At 41.0% G+C, this 12,788-nt stretch overlaps 1 protein-coding gene across 1 annotated transcript in view; it reads right to left on the bottom strand.

The window, feature by feature from the left end:
- LRRFIP2 (leucine rich repeat (in FLII) interacting protein 2) overlaps positions 1–12,452 on the bottom strand; it is a 60,934-nt gene extending 48,482 nt beyond the window's left edge. The window contains exons 1-2 of the mRNA XM_010581818.1: positions 12,117–12,452; positions 1,856–1,960 (exon numbers count right to left, since the gene is read on the bottom strand). Coding sequence (XP_010580120.1) covers positions 1,856–1,945 — 90 coding nt within the window. The 5' untranslated portion in view covers positions 1,946–1,960; positions 12,117–12,452. The remainder of the gene's footprint in view (positions 1–1,855; positions 1,961–12,116) is intronic.
- Positions 12,453–12,788: the final 336 nt, after the last annotated feature.

Here is a 12,788-nt window from a genome sequence, read left to right as displayed (position 1 = left end):
CTCATGCTCAAATTTTAATTGAGGGGGGTAGCAATCATAGAATCATTAAGGTTGGAAAAGACCTTTAAGATCATTGAGTCCAACCATTAACCTAGCACTGCCAAGTTTACCACTAAACCATGTCCCCAAGTCCACATCTACATGTCTTTTAAATACCTCCAGGGATGACTCAACCACTTCCCTGGGCAGCCTGTTCCAATGCTTGACAACCCTTTCGGTGAAGAAATTTTTCCTAATACCCAATCTAAACCTTCCCTGGCACAACTTGAGGCCATTTCCTCTTGTCCTATCCTTGTTACTTGGGAGAAGAGACCGACACCCACCTCACTACAACCCCCTTTCAGGTAGTTGTAGTGAGCGATAAGGTCTCCCCTCAGCCTCCTTTTCTCCAGCCTAAACCACCCCAGTTCCCTCAGCTGCTCCTCGTAACACTTGTCCTCTAGACCCTTCACCATCTTCGTTGCTCTTCTTTGGACACGATCCAGCACCTCAATGTCTTTGTTGTAGTGAGGGGCCCAAAACTGAACACAGTATTCAAGGTGTGGCCTCACCAGCGCCAAGTAAGAGACGTAAGAGAACAAAGCACCACAGTAATTTTAAGACAGTCAATACTTACTACACCATGCTATAGAGACCCTTTTCCCTAGGCTAAGTTGCAAGCTGATGTTACTATACTGGAACCATGCACAGAATACTAGAAAGAAACGTAAAGCCAGATTCCTTCTCCTTTGTTAACTCTTTTGCCCAAAACTGGGAGATGGAACTTGATGAGTGAGACAGTACATGACCCAGAGCCCCACACAGAACATATCCGGTAGGGCAAGAACTTCCATTACATTTGGTGTTAACAGAGCTCTCTGGAAAGTAACTAACTAAATTAATATGATTTTTTTGCTGCCAGAGCATTTTCTTAGCCTACAGTCTATGACAGCTACATTTGAAAAGGCATACAGAAGCTGTGTTTTCAAAGACCTATCACCTACCTATTTTGTCTTGCATACACATATACGTATATATACTATATGCACACATACATAGACAACAGTTTACATTACAAGGCCAATTAGAATCTGCATTTTGCACTCATTTTGTCAACTAGGGTGAGCTGCTTTGTAGATAGCGTAGCTCAAAGCTTCTGTATACACTTGTATACAAACAATACTAAGGCTTTTGTTTCCAAGTCACACCATTTCCTCCCAGAAAAGCTCAAGTCCAAATAGATGTCTGTAAGACTCTAAATTCCAGCTGCCTCCTCCCTATATCCTGTGGGACAAAAATTCCCCTTTGTATCAACTTCTTGTTTATTACATTTTTGGCTGGTTACCTCCAGCTGTCTATTTTTCAGGTGGTGACTCTGTTAAGAAAGTCCTGGTATAGCATACATGTTAAGCTTATTTTGACAGAAATGTGACTTCACATTTGAAATAAAATATATTACAAATACCTTTTAATAATAACTATTACTCATTCAACACTAATACACTATACTTACTATCTTAAGAATAATACACAATGCAATGGGATAAATGTTGGAATTTTTTTTTAGTTTTAGACCTGAGATAGTAATTGGATTTCTCATTTATCTTTAGCTAAGCATATACCTATCTGTAGAAATATCTGCTAAGCTTAAGTGTGATCCCGTGAAGTTACACAAATCATACAATTAATACATCATTGTGACATTTCAGTAAATGTGATTTTTTTTGATCAAAAATACTCCTAGTTTGTATTAATTGACATATTTTTGGCTAATTACACTTTTTAATGCACAGCTTAAAAAATTCAATTTTTGTTTTGATAATGAGATTGCTTTCATCTCTATTTCTGAATTTAAGACAATTTGAAATTAACAAACCTCTCTGGCAATGTTACTCAGAGCTTCATCTTCTGCCGAAAACCTGTCTTTCACTGGAGTTCTCTTCCGTCCTGATCCAGGAGTTCCCATTTTTATTCTCTGGTTCTGTATTTGCAAAAACAGATGGGAAAAAGCTCAGTTTTCAGATCTGGAATTAAAACTAAACAAGCAATTCACACCCCAAAATGTGATAAATTTTCCAATTCTTTAGCTATATGATACTTCAGAAACCTACATGCCATTGGCACAAATTTCTCCAGTAGTTCTATTTCTGGGAAAACTTTATCACAAAATCTTGCAGCAGCTTTATAGAACACCACTGCATCCTACAAGGCGCATACACAGCATTTTTCTACTGAACAGAACCCATCAGTTTACCTACAGCTTCAAAGTTATACACAACTGTCAAGCACTCCTTGCTCAATGACAATACCTAGGTACCCTGTCACTTTTCACAACTCCTAAAAGTAAGTATCCATATAATTTTATGAACGTGAAGAAAACCTATAGGCAGCAATGTGTTCAAGAATTAAACTTACAGGATCATAAGAGCTCTCGCCAAAACAGAAAAGATAGATTCAGCAAACTTTTCAAAGCACCAAAGCAGGGAGGTGAGGCTTATTTACGTTTTAATGCAGCTGTTCTCATTCATGAACAAGAACAGCAATCGTCTTCTAAAGTAGAAGTTTTACTATCGTAGAAGTAAAGACATTTCTAGTCAAACATTCTTTTGCCTAATGAGATTCCTAATTTGGGAAATGGAGAAACATACTAACATCATATACCCAGAATAATACATACAATAGCCTCTTAGTCTTCTTCCAGAAACTTCTGTTATCAATTGCAAGAATATAAAAATCACCACCAAACCAAAATATAGCACATACAGCCACAGACAGCAAACCATTACTCAAAAAATAATCTAAATTAGTTTTTTCACATATCCTAAAGAAACCCTACTTCCAGACATCCAGGTCTTTCCAAATGTCGGGTGGCAGTCCAGCTATTTGATATAAATGAGGTAAGTGTCCCACACAGGGAAAACACCTTATTTAGAACAAAATTTTCTTCACGCAAATAGAAAAGGTCTAGAAGGGAACTACTATTGGCTATCCTTTTGCAACTGAACTGGTGCAAGAACCATCTTTCATACTGGGTCTAACCAGCAAACATTCAAGAATTCCTTACAGTTTAATCAAAGGGAGAAAATAAAAAAAAAGTGACAGCGGTATTCTTGTGCGAGCACAGTTTTTACTTTTATTTTTATACAGCAATCACAAAGCCAAAATACACTGGGGTACTTTCTGGCACTAAAAGATACCAAGTAGCATCACAGTTGTTTTTTTGGGTTTGGGTTTGTTTTTTTTTTTTTTTTTTTTAATTTTAGCTTTTTTACTTCTTCTCTCCTCCATAAGTCTATCCCACTAGTCCTCTCTTTTCCTTGCAGGCAGGAAGTTTTTTATTCTGCTTCAAATTCTGCAGGTATTTTACTATTCTTTAAGTGCTTAGGTAAGGGAAATAGAATATTTGCTGATGAGAGAAAAGACAACAAAGACTTGAAACTGGATGTCCCTCTTCTTAAAAGCTCCTGCATAGGACAGATGTAACAGTTATGCAATAATCTTACTCCCAGTTGCTATTCTGAGACCAAAACTAAACATACCCAATACTGCAGGTGCACAACAACTCCATTATGTAAAAAACCTTAAAGGAGAGCTTGCAGTGTTTGCAGACAAGCAGTAGAGGAATAAAACCACAGTATCTGAAGGGGCCAGAGAAGATGCAGTTCTATTGTCCAGTAACGAACACACTCCTGATGGAGAAGAGTGGACATAAGTATCCCCTGGATTTCATCCATTCCTCCACAGGCTGCTCATTCATTTTGTAGTGCAGAGTGGTTGGATAAAATAGAGGCATTTGGACCAACACACAGGACTCACCTGCCAGGAAGTGTTTTCACCATCTGCCTCTGGCTCATGGTTCAATTTATTTTTTTACTCCCCTGCAACATGATTTTTTTGCTTGTTTTGGCTTTAATTCTGGTATTAGGTAGCAGCACACTTTCAGGAAGAAATATGATTCCAGCCTCGTATCAGAGATTGGGATGGGTCTTGGAAGTAGGACAGCAGAGCTCAAACTCAGGGTAAAGGGAGACTGAGATAAGGCCTGGGACAAGTATTGCCACTATTAATCCACGCCGTAAGAGTCTGTCTTTTTAGTCTTAAAAAGAAGCAAGCAAACTTACGTGTTATACTCAGATTAATTTCGATATATACATGCAGAAAGCAGTTTGGAGATCTCTGTGGCAAAGGTTTAAGCTCAGAGCTACAGGTTGCTGCCCATCTTCGGAAGAAATGTCTCCAAAAAATCTGCATCTTTTTTCAGTAATTCTTACTGGTTGACTTCAAATAAGAAAAGCAGGTAGGGCCCAAAGCAGAAGTTGCATCAACACAAAATAATACGCCCTTACTACAGAAGTTTTTTCACAAAGTTATATATTAGCCAAAAAAAAGAAAATGAAAAATCAGGAAATTATGTTATTACAATAGATCAGCTCATGTAAACAACAGAACTCAAACCTAGCTACTAAAAAAGGTCACTAAGCATGAAATGAAATTTTTTAAATTTGTATGTTGAGGGTTATATTTCTTAACTAAATATTTACCACATTAGTAAAAACTGCACAATAACTGCACATGCCATAGACCTGAACTGCATTTGTGGACATCCTTTAAACAACATACCACTTCTAAGACAGAACTAACTTTGGTTTGTTAATTCAGTGAGATTCTCTTAGCTGGCAGACTGATGCAGGGAACTGAATGTAATAGGTTATATAGCTATTTTTAGTACACCTACGTTCAGACTGACAGTAAGTACTAACGTATATATGTAGTGAATTTTAAAAAAATAGATGCTGATGCTTTAAATGAGTAAAAAGCACTTCATCTCAGTCTTGCTGTAGCATAATTGTGCCACAGTCACTGTGGAAGAAGGTGAGTGTGGCACTCCTGCCAGCCATCTGCCACGCTTCTCACCTAGGATGAGCACAGAACTCCTGACTGAGCCCAAACCCAAAAAACAGGAAGCAGGGACACGTTACTTAGAAGGTATACAGACACGTTGCCTTTGCCTACAAGGAGAAGTTAGGCAAGCCAAAGCTCGGCTGAAGTCAAAACCAGCAAAGGTTGACAGGGACAAAGAGGAAGGCTACTGTAAGAACACTAAGAACAAAAGAAAGACTAAGAAAACTGTTGGGCCATTGCTTAGTGACGCGGGGCACAGAGTGGGGGATGCTTGCAAGGCCCACCCTTGGCAAAATAGACTGGATAATATCAAATGTGAAGATAAGAATTTTTGTGTGTGCGAATCAAATATGCAAAATTGTCTGACAGAACCTTTGCCCAAAACTGGTCATGTTGAAGAGCAAGAGGATCATCAGTTAGATTAAACAGTAACTAGGGAATTAGAAAGAAATGTTTGAAATAAAGGAGTCCTCTTGAAAAGAAGCATAAAAAATATGAAAGTCTGTACCAGTAGGAGAGACCTTGTAGAGGAAATGGCATCAGTCAAACCCTGGTTTGACACTGCCAGAAGTCACCCCACTTACTGCATCATGGCATCTGTCCAGGCCAGACAGCACAGCACCCCTCCAGGAGGATGCAAGCTCCTGCACTCCAGCTGGCAGGTGGTCTGTACAAGGTGCAGCAAGGGATGAGAACCCACACCTTAGGTGCACGAACCCAAGCTTGTGAGGTGCACTCTCACTGGCACATCCATTAGGGCATTGCAGGGAACAGCATAAGTACACGCAAATCTAGAGAACTCACATCTCCAAGAGGAATCATGTGCAAATAGGGGACCCTGAAGTTGAAGAACAAAGGCATGTTAAACATTAGCCTAGAGAGGCTGTGAAACATCCAGCCCTGAAGATATTCAAAACTTGACCGGACAAGGCTCTGAAAAACCTGCTCTAATTGACCACGCTTTGGGCAAGGGGTGACCTCAAGAGTTTCCTTCCAAAATAACAGACTATATGATTCTATAGTTGATATTGCTGCCAGCTTTGAAACTAAATCTCAATATAAGCTTTTTTTAATAAGATGTTTTAACATGTCTTCAAGGGTCTTGTTACAATTTCTTCCATTCCATTTAACTTTTAATTGAGCTGATGTATGTCAGAGTATTTCATGTCTTGTTATACAGTTCCGTACTAAAGAGATTTAGTCCTATTGCTAACAGACTAATTAGTCTAATACTAAATGCATCATGATGTTACTTCTCAGAAAAATGTAAGGTGCCAAATATTTCACATGCATGCAGAAATATTTCATAGGTGCTTCACTTGCATAACTTGCTATTTACAGGAAAAATTATTTTGACACAAGTTATACAGAATTTAACATATGCTATAATATTACGATTTTCACAGAAAATAACTAAGGACTACCCCAAAACAAAATACAACCGCACAAAGAACAGTTTGTTACACTGGCCTTCCTAAACTATAAAAGATAATAAAAGGAAAGTACATTATAATCTGCTGCATTTACAGTTCAGAATTCCTGAGTCACAACTATTATGTGTTTATTTCTTACTGTTGGCTGGGTTACACATTGTATTACATGACTGATGAAGTGATATCTGTTGTATTTCATTCCCAAAAACTGAAATACCTGAAGCCCCCAAACAAACGAGGAGATCTGTGAGGAAATCCCTCATGTTCCCTCTTACCCATCTGCACTTCAGGCATATATAAATTTTATCTCTTCCCCAAGTCTTTGCTGTCTATTCTTCTTCTTCTTACCTTCTGACTAAAGGTTCTCTTTGTTTCTTTTTCACTTCCTAGAAAAAAAGTGTAACCTGTCTTACATAAAACAGAAGCTACACTACAATTTAAGGCCCTATTACTCACCACCTTCAATGGCACCACCTGTTCTGATGCCTGGGTCTATGCCAGTGTATTTGGCATCACATACATGCAAGGCATTCAGATACTACAGTGTGAACGCGCTATAAATAAACAGACTGAAACTCTCCTTTTCTCTTTCAAGAAAGACTACAAGATAATTAAAATTCACCTGTGTAGAAACAATCTCTGTATATTTGATCCAACAACAGAAAAGAGCAGTGCTGCTCTAGAAACACTGGCTGTTAGAATCAGCCTCAGTTTCCCAGTTAATACTAGAATATAAGCCAGCAGCCCCTGCATTTTAAGTCCAAAGCCACAAACACAGCAGTTTATATCTTTAAAGTAAATTCTTTTAATGCTAAGGAGTTGCTCCTTTTGCCCATAACATCCAAGCAAAGTTTCTTGCTATTTGCTATTGCAAAGTTAACATTTTTATCTGCTACAGACCTTTAAACATTTGAATTGAGTGGACCATAAAGGAGGTTCTACAGAATACTGCAATAGCACTAACTGCCTCTGCTGCTGAAAAGTGTTATCTTTGACATGTGATAAGACAGATAAACACTACTGGGAAGTTGTTCATTATAAAATATCATCTGAGTATAATTTCACAATATTAGAGTACATAAATACCTAGGTTTGTCACAGAATTTTATCTGTCTCTTAACAACCAAGATGTAGCACTAGGCATCTTCTCAACAAACCCCCAAAATCTCACAGAATACTTAGTAACAGTCCGTGTGATCAATTTCAGTTATAAGTCGATTCAATTTAATGCAGTGGCTAAATCCTTTGATTTCATAAGAACAAAAAGGCAATGAAGCCAGTGGGAGAGGGCAACATTAACACAGAGGAAGGCTGGAATTTCTTGACATCAAACAGTCTAAAAACCTAAAAGAAAGAATCTGAATGAAGGTTTACTTGGACAAATAATGTTGGAAACACATTAATAAATAAGGAGGATGAATGTAAGAAGCAGGAAAAAAAGAAAACATTGCTCACCAGCAAACCAATCACAGATTGTTGATAAAGTACAAACAGTAGTAACCATTTTCATTTTTGACAGTTCCACAAATGTGAAATATACTAGAAAAATATACTTGTGAAATATACTAAAAAAAGTAAAAGCTTTTTCAAATACCTAACTAAAAAGAAAGATTTAAGAAGCAGGAGTGCTATGCAATGATGATGGAGTTGAAATTGAAGAATCTGAATATACTTCATAAGTAACTGAACACTTGCTCATTACTTCAATGAATGAATAGTGCTGATGAGTGAAAATATGGAAGCTACCAGACCTGAAATTAGAGCAAAGTTCTAAAAGTTAATATGCTCAGAAGAACAGTGGAAAACCCAACCGAGCTATTTTAAAGAACTGTCTCATGAAATTGCAGCTCTAGCAACACAAAGCTACAAACAACCCAGAGGTATTATTACTGCAAAACAGCAGAAGTAGCATTCATATTTGAGAAGGAGCAGAAAGAATCACATTGGAAATCACAATCCTATTTGCTTAACCTTCAGTGCTTTGTCAAAGCAAACTAAAGGAGACACAGAAATAAGTGGACATAGAATAAAAATACATGACTTGAGTTAAAATTACACAAGACAAACATAAGTCTTCCCCAGAAGAATGCCCCTATACAAGGGTATGCTCTTTGGAATTAGCATATCTGTCCATGGGCTCAAAAGCCCCTAAGAAAGAAAAGGAGCTGCATGATCACAGTGTGACCATGACCCAACAAAGGAGTGTGTGGGGAGTGAGAAAGGAAAGGAAACACGGTTTTAATGCAAGTAGTTTTAAGGATTCACTTAGAATTTTCATTCAGAATAACCTTGTTCAGAAAAAGATTAACTGAAACTAGAGCTATTGCAAAAAAGAGATGCTAATATGAGTAAAAGAGCCTAACATCAAAGGGAAAAAGCAAGACTGAGAAGAGCATATAATTACTGTCTGCCAAAAGATTACTGTTCTTACCACTATGATGGAGGCAAAGTTATTCCAGTTCATGAATAGTGTTTCCATTTTTAAAAAAAAACTGTTCATCTCTAATCATAGCTCCCTTCAAAAACCCGTTGGCACAAAGTTTCTGCTTTGAGCGGACAAGCTCATGTCAGCTTCTTCAAGAAAAAGTTACTCTTTGTATAATTGACAGTTAATCCAGTACAAGCTGACAACTGCACAATCCACCCCTTTAATGCAGCATATTTGCAGTTTATTTGCCTTTTTAAAATCTGAGAAATACAACTTCTAACAAGTTCATGGTGTTTAGCAATAGAAAGACAATTCCTTAGAGGGGGTTGAAATCCCTCAGTTTGTTGGTGTTATGGAGCTATAGATGAACAGTAAGTCACCAGTTAGGAAACAAAAAGCCATTACGCAGTCCTCAAAAGTGTTGTCTGATGAAGCCATAAAGTGTAGCCGTGCCTGGTTAGTGTTGGTAAACTTAAAGCAATGCAAGCCAGTACCTGTACAAATGTATCCTATGGCCCTGTAGAACCACCAGGCACCTCCAGACCCACACCAAGCTATCTTTGGTGACCTTCTTAAGTCTTTGCAAACTACCAAAATTCCAAGACAACATCATGCAGTGATGCAGCTTCATGTAGTGGCACTTATTTTACGAAGTATGTGTTCTCTGCCATTCAGTTGCTATGAACTGCACTTAGAGACACCATTACTCCACAAAATAAAACATTACATACAGGATATTATCATCAGAGACAAGAAGCATCTGCAAAGCTCCTATAATGGTCACTCGCTAGAGGATTTCTCAGGGCACAATGTAAAGCATATCTAGGTTTCAAAAAAGGAGTGTAACACAGTTGGACTTTTCTAGAATCAGTGCTACCATAAATGCTGAAGATCCAGGAACAAACTAAGAAATCAAGCGCGATTTGAAAATATGAGGAAATGACAGTACTATAATGAGCACCATGAAAAATGACAGGAATGCATAATAAAAAACTGAGTATCCTTTCTGTCATTTTGCAAAAGAATGATTCATTACTCATCAAAAAAAACCCCCAAACCAAAACACTGCTACTATGTTGAGGCTCCACTTTTTAATGAAACAAACAGAGAGCCCCATGGTAACAACCCACGTTCAGTAACAAGCTGCAACTATTTAAGATATTTTTCCATTACCAATTTAATACACTCCTACACTCTTTTCTACTACTGCTACAGTTACAGTATAACAAAGAAAAGCTACTGAAGCAAGCAGGACAAATTCTCCTGGGTACCCCTTAGAGCTTTCTCCACCTGCTGTTTCTTCGATCAGCTGAGATCACTCCTGCTGACTAGCCCTCTGCTGCAGTAGCAGGCTGGTAGGCTTAGAAACACTTCTTCTGACCTGGCCAGTTGGGAGGTGTCCCTTCATCTCTTCCCTTGGAGCAGCTCTAACTCTGTATGCCTAACACAGAAAAACATCAACTTTATCTTCATAAGCAGACAGCACTATTTACATGAACTATTTTCAAGGACGTGTAATGCATAAACACAAACTGTCCATTACATACACTTACACGGTATCTACTTTCCAGATATTCAAGACAATAAATTTGGCTTACTTTCTCAGAAAGCATCTCTAATCATTTTTTTGTAACACTACTGGACTGTACTGCCCCATAACTATCACCACACCTTCACATAGGGGATCTTAGAAACACAAACAACATAGTATCAAATCTGTTACTGCTTTCTAATCCTCTGCTGGCATTATATACCAGAGGTATTCAATTATACATATGACACCAATCCAGGTTTTTGCGGGTACATGCACATGACAGCTTGTGCACTATGTGAAAGTCTAGACCTTAACATGTTCTACAGATCCCTACTACTTGGCATCCAATTTAAACAGCACTTTCTAAAAGTTCACAGGTGTTAAAGTACGACGCCATCATCTAAGACAATAAGAGTCATTACAAAAAAAGAAAAAAGAAGCTCCACTGGAGTCAGTTCATAAGAAGTACTGATGTTTAGGGCAACAGGCTTACACCTGACACATTTCACACAACTGTCTTCTATTCACAAGTTCTCAGCTACAGCCAGGAATTCAGTTCAGGTAAGACTGACTTCACACTCTAAGGTAAACATCTCCAAACCCAAGTAACACAAAAAAAACAATGGAAAAAGCATGTCATGTACATCAAACTATTTTGTACTGTAGGAGCACCTTTCATCTGTTCTTACATCATCACTAAGCAATTACATTAAGCAAAGAAACAGATGTATATTAAGAAGATAACTGTTTCTGGGGCCCAATACATTTAATTACTTTCAAGACACAATGAACGTTTAAAGAACTCACCAGACAAACATTGATTTAATCTTACGGGAAACTTGTAACAAAAAAACCCACACATCTCCAAAGGTGTTTGATGCTAACATTGATACTTTAAAGGGATAAAACTGATCCTAGACCTTCCTAGTTTCAAGCCAAAAACGTCTGCAAGTCTGCCTAAAACAAGGGAGTTGCTAAGTAGATCATACAAATTCAACATAGTACTACTTCATCTGCAAAACGTTTTCATTATCAGTGAAATACATAACACTGCCCTTCAAAGTGTCATGCTAGGATTCACACTGGAAACCACTTTGAACACACAGAGCTGATCACAGCCCAGAGCTGGTTTTGGGCTCCTTCCAAAATCGTGAATGTTCCCATCTCTCTTATCATCAGCAACAGTCTCTTTACAATTATAGCAGCAGGGCATACTAAGAATAAAAAAATAAGCGTGCTCTGAGATAAGAAAAATTAAAAAAAGCCCGAGTAAGCATCAGGAGGCCTGACTGAACCCTACCACAACTCTCTACCGAGGGGGCACGCCCTGCTGCTCTGGGGAACAGCAAAGCTGCGGTAACGTGCTTCGAGGAAGTGCGAGACAGAAAGGCACCGAAACACACACAGCTGTGATCTCAGGACATCTTCCTTTCTCTCCCTCTCCTCTTCCTCCCCCTCATTCCGCCGTTCCACTCAGAACCGAGGCGCGAACGGCACCTTCCCACAGGCCTTGCGGGCCGGGGGCGAGGCATCGAGCCCGGCGGAAGGGCTCGGGGCGGCCCCGGCCTCCCCCTGCCCGCCCGCGTCAGGTCTGACAGCGGCCACAAAGACGGGGGCCGCGCACCGCCGCCCCACGCCGCCGCCGTCGCTTCCCTTTCTCTTCACCTACCTGACGAGGGAGACCCGGCTGAGCCGCCGTGCCCTCCCCGCTTCTCTAAACCCGAAGAACCGGGTTCCCACCCTGCTTCCCCGCCCCGTCCGGGTTTGTATGCATATGACACCCTCCCCCCCCCACTCCCGGCCCTCACCCTCTTCTTGCCCGGGCCCCAGGGAGCCTTACCTGCGGGCCAGCCTGCCGCAGTACCGGAACGCCTTAACACGGAGGGGGGGGATTTGTTTCACTCTCCTCTCCTCCCCCTTCCACGGGTGCGAGGAGCCCGTGGGTCCCGGAATCGCCTCAAGCTCCTTCCGTCCCTCACTCCCCACGCCCAGAGCCCAAGGAAGAGGCAGAAGCCGCCCCAGGGCGAGCGCGCTGCCCGCCGGGCACGGACCGTCCAGGGGCCGCGGCAAAGGCAGCGGCAACCTCACTTCACCCGTTCCCCCCCCTTCCGCCCCTTCCCCGTGAGGGGCCGCAGGAACCGGAGCTTTAGGCAAAGACGAGCCGCACCGCTCCAGGCCGCCCTCCTCCTCTCCTCCCCTCCCCTCCCCGCCCCGCCCTCTTGCCTCCTCCCCTTCAATGCCGGGCGGTTAGGGCCACATCAAGAACCCCGGTAGGAAACAGCGGTTAATTTCAAACCGCCCGCAGGGTCCTGCGGAAGGAGGAACGGGCCGGCGCTGAGAGGAGGGCGGCCGGCCGGCAGCCGCGGCGGGAGCGGCACGCGGCACACGACCCACGCTGCTGCCGCCGACACCGGCACGCGGCCGCGCTTCCCCCCCAGCCCCTCGCACAGGCCGGCGAGGCGCACTGCGCGTGTGCCGGGCTCGCTGCCGCGGAGGGAGGGAGCGGCGCATG

Source organism: Haliaeetus leucocephalus, unplaced genomic scaffold (genome assembly GCF_000737465.1).
Source record: "Haliaeetus leucocephalus isolate CR32 unplaced genomic scaffold, Haliaeetus_leucocephalus-4.0 Scaffold808, whole genome shotgun sequence".
Classification (NCBI taxonomy): Eukaryota; Metazoa; Chordata; class Aves; order Accipitriformes; family Accipitridae; genus Haliaeetus; species Haliaeetus leucocephalus.
This window is presented reverse-complemented; position numbering and strand designations above follow the sequence as displayed.